The 17,953-nt window shown below is 44.4% G+C and overlaps 1 protein-coding gene and 1 long non-coding RNA gene across 2 annotated transcripts; one reads left to right on the top strand and one right to left on the bottom strand.

The window, feature by feature from the left end:
• Nucleotides 1-544: 544 nt before the first annotated feature.
• Nucleotides 545-9,311, bottom strand: LOC133366362 (uncharacterized). Its single transcript, XR_009758388.1, has 4 exons — nucleotides 9,155-9,311; nucleotides 6,972-7,147; nucleotides 1,033-1,300; nucleotides 545-663 (listed from the first exon to the last, which is right to left on the bottom strand). It is a non-coding gene; the product is annotated as an uncharacterized LOC133366362 (long non-coding RNA).
• A 2,528-nt stretch (nucleotides 9,312-11,839) lies between these two features.
• Nucleotides 11,840-16,238, top strand: LOC133366361 (zymogen granule membrane protein 16-like). Its single transcript, XM_061589382.1, has 4 exons — nucleotides 11,840-11,918; nucleotides 12,684-12,762; nucleotides 14,659-14,791; nucleotides 15,873-16,238. The coding sequence occupies exons 2-4, from the start codon at nucleotides 12,708-12,710 to the stop codon at nucleotides 16,219-16,221; spliced, it is 537 nt and encodes a 178-aa protein (XP_061445366.1). The 5' UTR covers nucleotides 11,840-11,918; nucleotides 12,684-12,707; the 3' UTR covers nucleotides 16,222-16,238.
• Nucleotides 16,239-17,953: the final 1,715 nt, after the last annotated feature.

Below are 17,953 nucleotides of genomic sequence, written 5' to 3'. Positions count from 1 at the left end.
TACCTTGCAGCTGAAGTTACTAGCCTACATCAGTTGCCACTGATATTTGACGTTTAATCATTATTTTCATTTATCTCATGCTAACTCTTTGCGCCTCCTCCAGGGACGCTTATGTCTATGTCCTCCTCCCCGGTGGTCCTCCATGCAAGCTCAGAGCCTGCATAGAACCGCATCATTCTGTACTCTTTTCTTATTTTTTGAAAAGATCTTTTTCTATCCTTCCATTAGCTTAAATCGTACTCCTCCACCCCTCCCATCAGTATTTAAGATTTACCAAGAAGGCCCTGTTGAAAATACCATCATGTGGGGCGTTTTCTGATGATGCCCCAGAACTCTGGAATGCCCACTCAAGAGAGGTCTGTGGGGCTCCACTGTCCTCCTTAGGAGGACAGGTTAAGACCTCCACTGCCCCCCTACATTTTCTTTAGGGGGAAAAACCTGCTTAGTTGCTTTATTAATTCCACTTACTCATTTTAAATGTTCTGGTTTATCTTAACAATTTTATTTTGTATGTTGAAAGGCTTTTTTAAAAAAAAAAACTCAAAAACAAATGCTGAACACCCTATCCCACCCCACCCCCACTTAAACAGCTGTGGGGCTTCACCTTGCCTGGAAACACTTTTCCTCCAATTTCAGATCTGTAGGGGATGATTATGGGTACTCCTGTGGAAAAGAGTATTTTATAATACATTAAATAACAAAAAGCGGCAGCGTACAATGCTTAGTTTTCATATATAAGAGTTCGGGACAATTCAAATGCATACCAGCATGAACAAACTAATAAAAAGTAAGAAAAGCTGGAAGTCAATAACCTTTTAAATTTTTTTTTAATACATACATGAGGCTAAAGACAAAGTATGCATCCACTCGTTTAACTATCGTGCAAAGTGAAAAGGAAAAATCTGCACATTTTCAGGAACTCATTCCCCCCCCCCCCCCCCCGTTCCAATGGCATTCAGAAAAAGGCCCTCTCCCCACCCCAGGTGTTGAAACCCTGACTAATTGTAAGTATGCAATACAAAAGCAAATCACCTGCAATCAGTGAGTTCCGTTCCGTGTAAGGCTGCAAACCACCAGAATCCCAGGGTGGAGGAGACTTCCAGTTTGCCTTGATGAGAAGGGAGTGTGTGGTTGGCAACGTAGCTGTTCAGCTGGATTCCTGACTTCCCTGCATCCAGAGTATAGCCTGAAGGCACCTTAATGTAGTTCCCTTCACAGGAGACGAGCAGGTCTGAACCTAGCCACTGTGCAGATGTGAGGCAGCGTAGGCTGCTGTCGGCACTTTGAAAGACCGGGATACCTATGACAAACAGGTTGTAATAGCTTTAACTGGCTTTCTACACAGACAAAGCATAGCATGATTCCGGCAGCCAATGCATGACTGTATCTGCATGTGTGGCAACAGAGATTTACGACAACTTCCTAGTGGTGCTTGTACATAATCTTTTTATGGTATACCTCACCTGGTGCCTTCCAGATACTGTTGGGACTACAACGCCCATCATATCTGACTTCTGCCTGGGGTTGATAGGAATTGTAGACACAACATCATCTGGAAGGCACCAGTTTGCTTACCCCTTGCGTATCTGAGGGGGCCACCATCTCCCAGTTAGACCTGCTCATTCTCTTAAAAGTTCCTCTGAGGCCCTGCTCTGAGTACCTGCACCTTCAAATGTTGAGCAGGTAGTGGCCACAGGTGGGGCCTTAGTGGTGGTGGTGCCTCACTTTTGAAATGCCCTCCTTTGGAATATTGGCTCAGAACCCTCAGTGTTATCACATGGACACCAGGTGAAAATGTGTTTTGTTTTCCTGGGCATTTGGGTAGTAGTGGCATCTTCATTACAGTTCCTTTTGATTATGCCTGTTTGGCTTCTTCAGCTATTATTACTGCTGGACTCTGTATGTGTATGTGTGTGTGCTGGTACAAGTTTCTCTTACAGTGCAGTCCTATAGCTGTCTAATCAGACACAAACCCCCTTATGTACAGGATTGCTGCCTTGTTTCTTTGTCTCTTAATGCTAACCACTTTCTATTTTTACCACGTTGTGTCCCCCCACCCCCTGTCTTTCATTTCTTCCTTTATTTTGATGCTGAGTTCAGCTGGAAGACAGCTGAGAAGGGGAGGGTAATATAGGTAAAGAAACTTATTTAAATTGAGCCATTTCCTTCTTGCTTGTTGTTTACTTCTCTACTTTTAGTTTTCACTGTCCAGTTTTCCTTCGCTCCTTAAAAGCGTTCTCTTTTTGTCAGGATCTCCCACCTTCTCCCCCACAATTTCTTTCCTTCTCTCTCTCTCTCCCTTTGTGACTCACTTTCTCTCTTCCTTGTGCTTGCCCTTATGGCCTTGCTGGCTGTACATTCCAGTCCCCTTAGTTCATACCAGCCTGTCGCTGACACCACCCAGTGAGTCATCTGAAGGTGGTGGGGCAGCCTAGACTGGGAGGGAGGGAACAGAGGGAAGGAAGGAGAACACTGCTCTAGGGAAGGTCTGAACACCTGAATTTTCCTTCCAACTCCAGACTGAGATGAGTCCAAAGTCTGCTTCCCTAACCCTCTTCATTTTTTTTCCCCTGGAGTTGTTGCCTGGCTGTGAGGGAGATCAAACTAACTGTTTAAATTCTAAGGTGTGTGCAGGGTGGGTTTTTTTTAAGAGATGAGATTATGTTGATCCACTGAAAGAAGGCTGTTTTGTGTTGTAAGAGAGCTTAATATAGCCGAGGGATCAAACAGTGTGACTTTGTAGTGGCAGAAGAGAACTCTGGGAGTAGGACCCTTAAGTAGCAATTTTTAAAAGTCAGTGTCTTAAGAGTGCCTTTTTTTTAAAGTCACAACTGACCATAACTAACCCAGTCTATCTGGGATTAGGATGCAGGGGGTGCCTTGTCACCAGATACTTTAGACCACCAAGTGTTCAAACGCCTGAATTACACAGAACCCTTTCCACGAGACTGGATGAAAATATTGCTTAATTCTCCATGGTAAGGAGCTTCCAGACAACCTATTTTTTGAGCATTCATCCTGATTCGTTTGTGGGGAGGTTAAAGGACATTGCAGTAAGCAAATGTGATTCCACACTTTCCAGTGCATTTTCCCATTACTTTCATCTTCACAAAAAGTCTGATCTTTTGGGGAAATGGCTTTGTTGCACAAGACCTCCAAATCAATTATGACGGCAACCTGAATTTGCTGGTATGTGACTGAATCCCACCCCAAAAGACAAATAGTCTGGAAGAGACCCTAGTCATGCGAGCATGAACAATACAAGGTCATCACTGTGTCTGTGTGTGCATGCATGTTTTTACTGGACTTGATCCTGGACCTTTTTTGGGGTGGGGTGGGGGTGTGCATATTTAGCATCAATAATTTTAAGAAAATAAATAAGCCTACTGAAAGTATGAAAAGAGCAGAAATAAAGCAGGAGCAGCCTTTGGAAATGAACTATCAAATAAGCCCAAAGTGATCAAATACCAAGGATAAATGGAAACTTTCCATAGTCCAGGGAATTTTTATAAACATATGGGATACTGGCCTATCTTCTTAAATTACAAAATGTGCTAATTTTATCAGATACACAATATCCCCAACCCTCATAGAGAAGTGGGACAGAAAAAAACAGGTGAAGCTTTTCCAGGTATGAAAGATGGGAAAAAATTCAGTTGTTGCTACTTAAAGGCATAGGAGCAAAAACCTATAAAAGGGGTGACAATCTCAGATGCAGGACTTCCTCAATATGACTGCCTGTTCAGATAGAGCACTACGTATGCAAGTTTATGGACTGCACAGAAGTCTTCTATCAGGCAGGATGAAAAAAGCACAATTCTCCATTCTAGTCATATCTCATACTGAATAATAATCATATTGTATTTATTCAGTATTTTTATACAGAAAGATGTCTCAAAGTCACTTACAACTCTATAAAATACAAAAAACAGCTAAAAACCAGATAAAGAATACTATAAAAAGGGCAAATTCTACCCCACCATTTTTTTTAGCAGGCTCCTACACCTAGGAAGGAGGCACACATACAGACAAGTGATAATGCACACTTGTGTGAAATGATTCAAGGAATTTTTACCATAAAACCTAAAGCCCATAAGAAGAGCTGGATCAGGCCAAAGGCCTATCTAGTCCAATATCCTGTACTCACAGAGGCCAACCAGATGCCCATAGGAAGCCCACAAGCAGGACCTGAGCGCCACAGCACTCTCCCCTCCTACAGTTTCCAGCAACTGATATTCAGAAGCATGCTGCTTCTGACCTTGGAAGCAAAGCACAGCTATTGTGGCTAGCAGCCACTGAGAGGCTTATCCTGCATGAATTTGTCTAATTCTCTTTTTAAAGCCATCCAAGTTGGTGGCCATCACTGCTTCTTGTGGGGACAAATTCCATAGTTTATCTGAGCCACTCTGTGAAGAAGTACTCTCCCAATACACACTGGGAACTTTACATAGGAAGGCTTGCCTTATATCAAGTCTGGTCTATCTAGCTCAGTGCTATCTGCACTGACAGGGAGCAGTTTTCCAGAGTTTCAGGCAGAAGCCTTCCCCAATTCTGTTGTATAAGACTGAATGTTTAGCATTCTTCTACATAAGTCCAATTTCCAGAATTTCTTGGTAGAAACCAGTCTGAAGTGTCAAGGGAGCTGCATTCTGCCATCTTCTGACTGCTAAATATATTATATGGTCAAGGCAAAGAGGTGGGGCCAATCACTCTATGGTCCGCTCTATTCAAGAAGACGCTCTCTGACATCATATACCTCTGTGTTTACAGATATAGGCTTTCACCCTTTTATTCCAGGTTAATTAAGCCAGAATAATTTCCATGACTGGTTGATTACTAAGGGTGCTCCCAGACTGCCACTATTTTCAGGTGGGATTCAATCATATACTGGCAAATTCAGGTTGCGCAATTGAAGTTGATTTAGAAGTCTTGTTGCAACAAACTCATTGACCCCCTCAGAAAAAAAATCTGACTTTTGCTGTAAGGAAAGGGACAGGGAAATGCACGGGAATGAGTGGGATAACCCTTGCTTAACACAATATCATCAAACGTCTCTGCTAACAAATCAGAATAAACACTCAGTAAGGTTGTCTGGAAGTTCTCTAGGCTGGGTCATCATAACCATGAACTGGCTCAGCAGTTCAAGCCAGTAGTCTGCCACCTTTTCATCTGTTATTTAACTTGCAAACTGCCACTCCACTTTTAAATTTGTTTTATTTCTTTCCATTTTGACTGTATATGCCGGTTTTTCTGCCTCTCTCTCCCTCAGTGATTTTTTGTTGTTGCAAAAAATACTACCTCCCCTCCCTTGACCAAAAAAAAAAAAGTGGTGCAGTTGGTGTGAGCCATCAGTTAAAGGCTAAGAAACCATAAAAGTGTGAAGTTTACAAACTCTTCCCAACCTGGTTGCCTGGAATCAATTCCTACTCACCAGAGGCGAGTGGCTATTTTCAGGCCTGTATTAAGATACAAGACCTGGGCGAGTCTTCCTCAGCCAGATGCCCTCTGTATGTTTTGGACTACAACTTCCACCATCCCTTACCATTGGCCATGTTGCCTCAGGCTGGTGAGGGCTGGAGTCCAAAACATAGGGAGGGTGCCAGTTTGGGGAAGGGTGACCCTGATGATCAGTGTAGGGCAGAGATAGGGAACCAGTGACCCTCCAGATGCTGCAGAACTCCAACTCCCATCAGCCCCAGCCAGCATTGTCAGTGGCCAGGGACAATGGGAGTTGTGGACCAGCAGCATCTGGAGAACTGCTTTCAGTAAGTAAAAAACCCTAACATGCTGAAGATAATGGTTCTGTCTCGGGTCACTTCCTGCTCTGTTAGGGGAGCTTTTTTTTTTTTTTTTAAGGAAAAGTGGCCTCCCGCTCCCCCCCTTAAATGAGATTATCTCTTCTACCACCTCAGAACTCTACCACACTCACTGAAGAATGTACATGGGCAAACTGGGTCCTAATACAGATGGCGGCAGCAATCCTAAACACACTTCCTAGAAAGTAAAACCCCATTGATAGGACAGTGGGACTGGCTCCTGCGGCAAACATAAAAACAAGCATTGTGCCTCAAAGGTGCTGTCGTGGCCACAGAGAGAGCCAAAGTTGGCTGTAATTAAGAAATGCACGCATCCAATACGGGAAATCTTTTAAATGTAATCTTGCAAAAGGACAATCATTTCATATTACACTTAAAACTTGGGAAAGGCAAGCAGGAAGAGGAGGAACAGATTAAAGAAAGAGATGGAAAACCCAAAGAGGAGGCAGCTCAGACGGAAAAGCTCATGGGGAAGGAATGTGTGGGGCTGTGTGTGCGTAAGGTCAGAGCTACCCAGCCGGAACAACAGAATGAATCACAGATTGAGAAGGAGAGTCTTGGTGGGGGCAGGGGGGGGCACAGAACTAAAAACTCACACAAACACACAGAAAGGGGGAGCCGAGAGTTCTGGCTGGAGATCTGCACTGCACTTGCTATAAGCAACCCTCCATGCCTGTCCCAGTGTGCCACCGTGCGGAGGCTGGACCTTCTCCTCCTTGGCCACCCTCCTCCCCAGCTGGCTCAGGAGTCCTGACTTGTCAACGCACACAGCCCTTTCCTGCCCCTGCCACTTGCTAGTCAAAAGAATTAATTTCAGACATTCCAGAGGCCTTCAGCCAAAAAAGAGCGAGAGGGAGACAGGGACCAAGGATTGTTTGAAGAGAGGAGAATGAGTCAGAGGAGGAGGAAGGGGGTGGATGGTGGTCCAGTTCCGGAGCGGAAGCAGAGGAGGTGGGAGGGCGGCTGCCTTTACTCCAGCAATGCTCCTGTGCCCGTAACAGTTGCATGACAGGCAGAAATTCAACAAGTGAAGCTTTTCCCATTATAGCTAGTTCAAAGCCTAGCTTAGCTGTGCATTGACCAAAGGTGGAGCTGATGGGCAAGCTAGCATCAATCAGCCTGACCACTCCCATATCAATAGCAATACAGACCTACCTTACAAGACTGTTGAAAGAATCACTGTGATAATGTATGTGCGGTGCTTTGAGCCCTTCAGAAAAACACCGCTCCGCTGTTATGATTTCATTTGTTGCTGTCTTGGAAAGTTCCAAATGCTATGAAGATTGCCACCTTTTTTTCCCTGGCAGGGCTGCTGTGCCCTCAACAGCTGCCTGAAAAGGGGAAACATTCCGCAGGTTTAAGATTTTCTTAGTTTGTGCCTCTACATCAGGAAGAAAATTGGCACATTTTGGTTTTTTGCCGGTTGCACAAATGACTGGTGGAAACAGTATTTTTCAGTGGCTCCACTTTAACAAAAATAATCACAGTTCTGTTTCATGCATAAAAAGGCGAAGACTGCAGCTTTAGGATTATGGACTCCTGTTTTAAAAGAGTACAGACTCCTGCTCCTAAATGGTTTTTTCTTGTGAAAATACCATTAGGTTGCCAACTTTCTTCTTGCCCCTTGCTCCTGTGCCTTATCCTCTTCATCTGCTGATTAGCAGGTGATTGTTCCATGCCACAAAAAGCAAAAGTTAAAGGCATAGGTCAGTTGGCAACCTTAGCAACTACAATACTACACTCTATGCCCTACCCACATGTCAAAGGGGCCTGCAGCAGATGGGGGAACTCAGAATCCTGTTCCTTGCCCCTGTCCTGTGGCACAGAGTCCATGCTTTCCCAGGATGCCTGTGTCCAAAGTTGAAGCACTCTGTGATATCTCCCAGTGATATCACAAAACATAGTTCTCCTTGTGGTTTAAAAGGAGGAAATACGACGAGTGCATAAGGCTGGTGCCTTTTCTTACGGACAGAGGCTAGAGACCAAGAAACCTGTATCTGTGCATGACAGGCAGAAATTCAGCTGGTGAAATTATTCCCTTCACAACACTTGGGAATAATTCTGCTGGGGAAAAGCAGTGCATATTGACAACTAATGTGATGCAGCATGGATTACACGAAGCATTGGATTATATGACCAGGGAGACCTGAGTTCAAATTCCTGCTCAACCATGGATTAGTCACTTCAGGACCAGCTCCAGATTTCAGTGGTCCCTGGGAGCAGCATCCTCTGATGCAGTGGTGGCTGATGGCTCTATGTCAATGGAGCAGAGGAATCCGCTTAGTTTGGATTAAAACCCGGAGTGGATTCCACTGCCCCACTGACATGAAGCCATCAGCTGGCACTGCTCCAGTGGGCCACCTCCTCTGTCAGTGGGGTCTAGCAGGCTCTGGCTCTGAAGGCAGCACTGTGCAGCTGGGTCTAGCCACCCTTTAAATGTCCCACAATTCCTCAGAGCAACACTAGGTTGGGGGTATTGTGGGAAATTAATATGGGGGCTTGATCCAGCTATCTGACACAACAAATAAGGGGATTTTATTTATTTTTATTTTATTTTATTACATTTTTAGACCCCCCTATAGCAACAAGCTCTCAGGGCGGTGTACAACAGGGTAAAAACAGATATTTTATTACATAAACACCAGCAAACAGCAAACACCAGCAGTGGGCTCAGTAGCCCTGGCAGCTGCCACAGGGTGCCAGCTGCTGATGCCAGCCCTGAGTCACTCTCAGCCTACCTGACCTCACAGGGTTGTTGTGAAGTTAAAAGGGCCTTGAGTTCCCGAGAGAAAGAACAGGATAAAAATGCAAGAAACAAGCAAGCAAACATAAATTATGCCTGTTATATACCAGTTAAAGGCATACAGTTGGGAGGGGACTGTGGTGATTTTCACAGCAGCAGAAGACTTGTTTGTGAACCAAGGTGATATAAATCCACTTGAGTGGTGGAAAAGTCACCATGAGCTGTTTTCAAGTCCTTAAAAAGCAGCTATTTGGATATTAAGCAGTTAATAAAAACATATATAGAGATGCAGGTCACACCACTCAGGCTTATGTCCCAATTTCATGGTGTCTGCTGCCACCTTGTAGCATTTCTGTGCCTCTGCAAAAGTTACCAAAGTTGGTATTTTTTGTCACTGCATTGTCTCTTGTAGTCAATAGACTGCCTTTAATACAATTTGCCTCTATGGCGAGATGATCCCTGGGCTATAAATCCCATCTGCTTGAAGAAAAGCTAATGTCCTGCTTCAGCTTCTCGTACTGCAAACCTGAGCGCAGTATGACCCATCATGGATGGGCAGATGAACAAGAATCTCTTGAGGTTCCTTCTTACTCACCAGTGTTTGAGAAACGACAGGGGACACCCACAGCAGAACAGAGAGACTTCGTCTACCGTCAAAGGCAGTGTGCTTCTGCATACCAGGGGAGAGTGCTGTTGTGCCTTCATATCCTCCTCAAATCCCACCTGTTTCATAAAGGCTTTGACACCACCCCCTAGTCCCTCTTCTCTGACTTAGCCTGTAACTAAGCTTAAGCATGTGTAACTGAAACAACTCTGCATATTGCTTTCCTGTTTACCCCTGCCTCCACTTCCTTTTCCTTCTTCTATTGTTTCCCCTGTGCTTAATTTTAAATTGTAAGCTCCTTGGGGCAGGGACCTTCCACTTCCACTGTATAAAGCACCTCCATTGCACACCGACGGTGCTGTGATAATACATAACATTTTGTGCAATGTTTAATTTAAGGTGTTAAATTAGGTTAGCTTATTTGTGTTGTTCTTCATAATGCTGTATAGATTGGGTTTTTGTACTTACTGATATGATTATTTCTACTGGTTTCTAATATGTTTTGAATTGTTATTGTTCATTTGGCATGTTGTGAGCCACTTTGGGCACAATTTTGTGAAAAAGTGGCATACAAATAAACAGATGATGATGATGATGATGATGTGCTCAGATGCTGCTTGTGGGCTTCCCATAGGCTTCTGCTTGGCCACTGTGAGAATATCCAGCATGACTCTTCTTAAGAGCGCCTCCAGCTTCATCAAGGATGCTGCGCAAGAAGATCAGCCTCAAAAGGCCTTCTCTCTATCCCACCAGTTAAAACAGCTAGACTGGTGAGGACTAGTGAGAAGGCTTTTTCAATTGTGGCTCCCACTCTGTGGAATTCCCTCCCAAACTATCTCCGCCATGCCCCCACTATAATGAACTTCCTCCGAGCCTTGAAGACCTGGCTCTTCAGACAGGCTTTTGGGGTGGGTTAGGTTTTATTACTACTGTTTGAGATTTTAATGTTTTAATGTATTTGTATGTTTTTATTCTGTACGTCGCCCAGAGTGGCTGGACAACCAGCCAGATGGGCGACTAATAAATCTAATAAATAAATAAATAAGTTCTTACATTCTGCTTTGCAGGGGTGTTGCTAGGTAGTTAAAAGACTCTGGCCAAAAAACTCTGGCTCTTGTTGTCAGGGCTTACTCCATGCTCTGGGGTGCCAACAGGATTTTCTGGACCTAGTAAACTGTATGTGGATTGGGGGGGGGTGCCCCATCCACAATCTGTTGGCAAGATCTGCTGCTTGTGTATGTATTAAAACTAAAAAAAATTAAGATAGCGGGCAGCTGGATCTCACCACGACTGTGATTTGTAGTGTGCCAAGCCTCCCTGTAGTAAGCAATATGGTTTTTAAAACATTACAGTTAAAACAGAGGAGGGGGAAAAGGCAGGGCATTGAGGCCAGACACAAAAGCCCTGGGACTCAGGGATCTGGAATAAAAAAGGGGAAACCCCAAGATGCTGAAAAATGTGTTTATTTTTTTTATTTTTTAAAGCCCAACATGTTTTGACCACTATGTTGTCTGGCCTTCGTCAGGGGCTGTAAATAAAAGTGCAAGGACACACAACATTATTACACATATAACACAAGATATGATTTCATGCTGTAATGCACTTTGTGTTATATGTGTAATGTGTGTCCTTGCACTTTTATTTACAGCTCCTGACGAAGGCCAGACAACTTAGTGGCTGAAAAGTGTTGGGCTTTAAAAAAAACAAACACCACATTTTTCAGCATCTTGGGGTTTCCCCTTTTTTATTCTTGGCTTTTTGGACGCTTGCCACTTTCTGCTTTTGCTCAGGGACCTGGGTCACCCCTTAATCATGCCCCTGCTGCTCTGAGTTTGTGGACTTCTGGGATCTTTACTGATTTTTACCTGGGTCTAGGATCACCATTTTTTTTTTTTTACTGTCCATGCACAAGAGGCAGGGGGACCAGCAGGTCTGAGGAACCGCAAGGTTTGTAGAAGTACTTAAAAAAACTTTTTTGGCTAGATAGGCGGCCTATAAATTAAAGTTTATTATTATTATTATTTTTAAAAACTCAGGCGGGGGAACCCTCAAAACTGCCCAGTAAGGACTGTGCAGATTCAGTAGCCATGGAATACTAACATAATGTTGGGGGGGGGGATGGAAACACGGTGTGAGGAGGAGTGGGTGGAGTATCCCAAAAGAGGACACTGAACAGAAGCTCTCCACGCTGCAGTATTTTATTGCAGTGATCTAACAGCACTGATTTATCCTTTGCCAGTGTGCCCTTTGCAGCTATTTAAGTTGTACATACATAGACATTTAAACCTCTTTATTTTCATGTAATGCTTCACAACTTTAGACTTCTTTTCAATCTTAGGAAGCAATGAATTATAGGAGCTGCCCATATTTTGAAAAGAAAGTAATTGCTGAAGCATTTGATCATTCAATTATGATTCCTGGAACTTACTGTATTTTGCTGAACATGGAATAGGAGCAGGAAATATTAGATCACAATAGATGGACTGTTAGGTAGCCCAGGTGCCTATATCAGGTAAAATGACACTCCCAAAATAACACAAGCTGGTGCCAAACCAATAGGAGCTACTTTCTCAAAGATAAGGCTGTCTATTCTACAGAAGCAACAGAGACTGAAAGGGACCCTTTTGAGAACCCGAAATGCCTTCCTATGCATCTAAAACAAGGAGAGTAAGGCCACAACCTTGTGCTTCTACTGACATATGCAGGTCCTGAGCAAGTTAATTTACAAAATTTTGCTGGAGAAACTAGCATTGTGGTAAGTAGGTTCACCAAAGCTAGCATTTACAGGGCTGAAGCTTTTATATAATGCACTTTTCAAGATTTTTCAAGGGTAAAATACAGGATAAATATCTTTTTTTTTCATGGCTATGGAGGAGGGGGTGGGGAGCAAGACTGTTCTGAAACAACAAAATCCTATACATGTCTAATCAAAAATAAGTCCCTTTAAATTCAATGGGACTTACTTCCAGGTATAGGATTACAGTCTAAAGTATGTGTAGAATTACAATCTAAAGAATCTAGGGGTGTGTGTGTGTATTTAATGCGATTAGTGTTTTATTCTTAAACCTCATCTGTTTTTTTTCTTTTGGAAACTCCTGACATTTCTGTCCAAAACACGTTATATACTCCAAATTCCCAAGATTGTATTCAAAACTCAAGTAGTCCAGATCCCCAGTAGAACAGAATCTGATTATCAAAGAATAGTATGATTTGTGGTCACTTAAAAATCACCTTGAAGTATTGTATTAATTTTTTTAAAATACCATTTGTCAAGCGAACAATTCCCTCTTACAATTCTCCCCCCCCCAAAATCTAGATTTGATAAGAACCTGCATACATTTTATTCATCTCACTGCACCAAAGCATTCCCTCCTTATCTTTTGAGTGCTTCCGATTCAACGACTGGCTACCATCACGGAATTATGAATGAAGAGGTGCTAGTCCAAGCATTTTGCTATCTAAATTGACTAATTAATGAGCCCCTGAGAGCTGTAACTTCTGTCTCTTTTGTAACCTTCAGATCTACCTTTTTTCACCCTCCAAGATGCTGGCATTCATTCTCCTGTCCCTCCTCTATGCTGAAGTGTCCAGTAATCCAGGTAAGATTATGAAATGGGGCAGCATCACTGCATCATGCATCTGGACAAGAAGAATTATGGAAAGGTTGTGATAATGTGCAACAAGGGGCTGCAAGAACTGGACATGCATTGGCAAAGCCTGGGGCAACAGCCTGGGACACTTGGTCAGCAGGGGCGGCTGTTACAGGCTGCGTACTCCACTATCCACTCAACAGCTAAAACAAATAGGACAAACAGATCATCTGCACTGATTGTGAACTGTAACTCTTAACTGTTAGCACGGTATGACAATGGAACTGATTACCTAGGGAGGTGGTGGGCTCTCCAACACTGGAGGCCTTCAAGAGGCCGCTGGACAGCCACCTGTCGGGTATGCTGTAATTTGGATTCCTGCATTGAGCAGGGGGTTGGACTCGATGGCCTTATAGGCCCCTGCCAACTCTACGAATCTATGTTTCTATGATTCTAATACACAGTGTAATTATATACAGACAGTCAGTGTGCTGCAATGTTAGAATGTTAGATTAGGACTTGGCAAGGCAGGGTTCAAATCCGGACTCAGCCATGAAGCTCACTTTGGGCTTTGGGCCAGTCATCTTCTCTCAGTCTAATCCACCTCACCAGGTAGTTGTGAGGACAAAATGGAGACAAGGAGAACCATGCCTGCCACCTTGAGTTCCTTGGAAGAAAGATGGGATAAAAATGCGAACAAATTAAAAAATGAAAACATTTTTTAAAAAATATATGAAATGATACACCATTGTTCAACACTGAATTGAAATTATTGAGGGGGGAGGTATAATCTTACCTTATAAAAATAAAATTTATTCAATCTAGATAAATAACAAAATTTGAAAAAACACTTAATGATTTAAATGCTTGTGCGTATTATCTTTTGCTGTTTAGAATTGGTTTAGGGGGGGGAACCTGTGGCCAGATGTTGCTGGGCTCCACCTCCCATCAGTCCCAACCAGAATGGTCAGGATGATGGGAGCTGAAGTCCAACAATATCTGGAGGACCAAGGGTTCCCCACCATGGCTCAGGAAGTCCAACCCCCCCCCAGTGCAAGCCCCCTTATGCACCACACCACACCTTTTTTGACCAGGGGCCTGAGCAAATTCTGGATGTGAGCTCTGAAACAAAGAAAGCCCCATGCATGTATAAGAGATGTATGGAAATGGACTGCAAGTCGATCCTGACTTACAGCAACCCTATGAATAGGGAGTTCACTGTAAGCGGTATTCAGAGGGGGTTTACCACTGCCTCCCTCTGAGGGTAGTCCTCCCCAGTGGGCTAGGGCCTGCTCAGCTTGCCACAGCTGCACAAGCCAGCCCCTTCCTTGTCCACAACTGCCAGCTGGGGGTCAACTTGTCTCCTTGGGACTATGCAGCTTGCCCACGGCTGCACAGGTGGCAGGGCATGTAACCCCTGAGCCACTCACTGTGGGGGTGATCTTTAGCTGTCCCTTGACACCCAGGAGACACGATCTAGGATTTGAACTCACAGACTGTGGACTCCCAGCCAGGCTCTCCTCCCCACTGTGCTGTACCAGCTGTCAAGAGGTGTATATGCCTGCAAGTCTGTGGTAGTGGCTGACAAAATACGATAGGGAGAAGTGTTGTCATGTTAAAGCCTTTAAGGCAGGTGCAGGGAATCTTTGGCCCTCCAGGTGTTGCTGAACTACTACTCCCATCAGCCCCAGCCAGCATGGTCAATGGCCAGGGATGATGGGAATTATAATTCAGCAACATCTGGAGGGCCAAAGGTTCCCCACCCTGTTTTAAAAGAAGAGCCATTGTACAGCCAAGGGGGGCCTCAGGACCTACTCTGAAGGAAGCATGGAAGGGCAAAGAATTGATTGAATTAATGCACCATTCAGTTAATTAATGGGTCGCTCATCCCTTTTATGGATCCAGCTCAGATGAGGTTCTTCTCTTACTCTGGAGAATATGGTGGCAAGAATGGGGACCCTTTCGACCAATCAAGTAACCTGCTGGATGGCCCCATTACAGCCTTGAGAATAAGGGCAAACGACAGGTATATAGTAAGGTATGTATGTCTTTTGGGACACCATCTGTGGTGACATCTTCAGTGGGGTTAGTGTAAAAAGATCTTTACAGTGGGGTGGCAATGACTGGAAAGTAGCAGGGTCATTAAACACAGTGGGACACACTTCTGAGTAAACAACAAAGACCGGATCTGACTGCACAAGTAATCCTTCATGAGAAAATGCAGCTTATTTATTTATTTATTTATTTATTTATTTATTGGATTTATATCCCGCCCTTCCTTCCAGTAGGAGCCCAGGGCAGCAAACAAAAGCACTAAAAACACTCTAAAATATAATAAAACAGACTTTAAAATATATTAAAACAAAACATCCTTAAAAACATATTAAAACAAAACATGGCAAAGGACTTATGGCTCAGTTCTTTGAGTTTGGTACAGGGGCTAAGTCTTTGGCTCTATGGGGGGAGGATGCAGGTGACATTGTAGTTCTTGCTAATAGATTGTGGGTAGGATGGAAGGCCCAATCCACATACAGCAGGGATGGGGAATTGGATCCAGTCGGTGGGCCGGATACTGATCTTCTGCAGGCCACGTTTGACAGGTGGATGGGCTGCTCACTTGTCAATCACCTAACATGACAACAGTATCAGGTGAGCCTTTTTTTGCCCACATAGTCGATCTGTGATTGTTGGGGCTTCGCATAACTCTGTGCAGCTCTGGAGGAATTGGATCCGGCCAGTGCGCCAGACATTTCTCTCTCACAGCTCCCGTAGGGCCACCCAGCTGTCAATTACCTGATGTCACAATGCCATAAAGTGGCCTACTTTTGCCGGAGTTGATGATCAGCTGATTGTCAGGACTTGCAAGGTGCTCAAAATGGAACTATGCAAGCTCCCCAATTATCTTACAGTGTACTGGGCCCAGAAAATTCTGTAGCCAGCCCTGGTGACAGAGAACAGATGAAATACAAATTGCCTGATATAGTGGTGAATCATGGGTGGTAATTAAAGGTGGTTTTCTGTTGATTTTTACCTGAAGTGCAGCAGTTAAAAGCCCAGGATCACTGTCCCTCAAAAGGTAGCAGCCTTAACTAACTACAAGCCATCCCTTATCAATGCAGCATCCAGGTTCGCTATGGTGACTCGTGGTCCAGCACTGAAGGGATCCTGTTGGGTAGCCCATCTGGCATGCAGCTGTTTCTCGGAGAAGGATTTGTGCAGGTCCTGGGCCGTTTTGGAAGCTATGTGGAGTATCTTGCCTTCCACACCAATGTAGGCCGTGTCTTTGCCTTCGGGCCTAGCTCTGGTTCTGGGACCACCTTCGACGCTGAGCCTTTGTTCCCAAACACAATTCTCCGTTTCATCAGCGGACGGTCGGGGCCTTTGGTCAATGCTGTTGGGTTCCACTGGGACAAAGAACAAGAAATTGGAGGGTGTAATCAATCCTCCCTCTCCACACACCAAAAATAACAACCCATATACAGAAGTGTGATCCATCCACCTTCAACTTCTCATTGAAAATCAATAAAAGCACCTAAACATTGGCTGGTTCTTCTTGCCTTCCTTGGCAGGATTATAGGAAAAGATAAATCTGAGAGTGAAGAGAACTGGAAATGAAGTGACAGGGTGGTTAATACTTACACACTTCTGTTTCATCACTCCCTACCTCATCAACATCATTCTTGTTTTGTGGGGGTAAAAAATCAGCAGGGTTATTGGGAAAACAATAAGCTATACAGTAAGGAAATAGCACCATCTAATGGTTGGAGGTGCTACCTGCATACTCATTACACTTTACAAGTGGTGTTAATTGGACTGCCTTCAAGTCGATTCCTACTTATGGTGACCCTATGAATAGGGTTTTCATGGTAACTGGTATTCAGAGGTGGTTTTACCATTGCCTTCCTTTGAGGCTGAGAGGCAGTGACTGGCCCAAGATCAGCCAGTGAGCTTCATGGCTGGGTGGGGATTCAAACCCTGGTCTCCCAGGTCATAGTCCAACACTCTAACCACTATGCCACATCTGGAGAAAGGATAGTCTTCTTTGGGAGTTTATCAGGAGTTCCTCAATATCATTGGATAACCTTCCCTGAAAGACATCTTGCCCACTCCAGTCAATGGTCCAACGTAACATGAAGCCACGGGGAAATGCTGGGGGCTGTCTAAGACGTCACTCTCTCAGGTCAAGCAAAGCTATTGTGAGGCCCAATAGGCCTGGCCAGGACCACCCATGCATTACATGTAGGTCAGGCCCTAGAACAGGAAACTTTTAACCTTCCAGATGTTGTGGGACTACAACTCCCATCATTAATGAGCATTAGCCATGCTCTCTGGGGCTGGTGGGAGTTGTAGTCCAGCAACATCCGGACAGGTTCCACACACTTGCCTTAGAACACGCTCCAGAATGAGGGCCAACAGCTCTTCACACAGAAATTTCTTGTATCTGATGCAGAGCCCAGAACTGGCCAGGGGACAGAAATAGGGTAGAACAGTCTGTTGCTGTGTTAACAGGTTGCGGGGCTGGCCCTACTGTTAGGCAGAGTGTAGCAGTTCCCTCAGGCTGCAGGTACTGATGGACAGGGGGCTGCAGCGAAGTGATGGAGGACAGAGCTGTGGGTACCACACAACTTGCACTGTGGTCCCTGCAGTGAGTCTGCTGCCCTCAGGTGTGCAATGGGGCAGGGAGAGAGAAAGAAGCATCTTGTCCTTCGCCTCAGGTAGCAAAATGTCTTCAGCGCTGGCCTTGTAGAACTGTGAACAGAATATGCCTGCAAAGCTGTCTATTCACCTAAAATGTGTAGCTGACAGAAACATGCATCTACCCTGCCACATATAACCATGTTGGGTTTGGTTAACCGGTTCAAAGGTTTCCCGCCCGAATTGGTTGGCTGCCCTACCCAGAATCCTGTGCATTACACTGGCGGGTATTAGCAGAGTTGTCTATGAGGAACGGTAAACACAGAACATTCAAAACACACTGGGCTACATGATACATGCCATTCTCCCAGTGGTGGTGCTGGGTTATATTATCATCGTTATTATTATTTACCACTGTTCCTCTCACACAGCACAAGGCAACACACAACATAATGAAATGCAATACAGCAGTAATAATTAAAAACAATTATAACAACTGAACTAACAGCAAGAGCTGCAGGACACAAATAATGACACAGTATCAGCAGTAAGGAAAGAAATAAAG

Source organism: Rhineura floridana, chromosome 11 (assembly GCF_030035675.1).
Source record: "Rhineura floridana isolate rRhiFlo1 chromosome 11, rRhiFlo1.hap2, whole genome shotgun sequence".
Lineage (NCBI taxonomy): Eukaryota > Metazoa > Chordata > Lepidosauria > Squamata > Rhineuridae > Rhineura > Rhineura floridana.
This window is presented reverse-complemented; position numbering and strand designations above follow the sequence as displayed.

Bases quoted from the DNA above. Each gene is read 5' to 3' on its own strand.
- LOC133366361 (XM_061589382.1), top strand. From the start codon at position 12,708: ATGCTGGCATTCATTCTCCTGTCCCTCCTCTATGCTGAAGTGTCCAGT. The intron at 12,763-14,658 runs GTAAGATTATGA...TTATGGATCCAG, and splicing joins TGAAGTGTCCAGTAATCCAG to CTCAGATGAGGTTCTTCTCT. The intron at 14,792-15,872 runs GTATGTATGTCT...TTATCAATGCAG, and splicing joins AACGACAGGTATATAGTAAG to CATCCAGGTTCGCTATGGTG.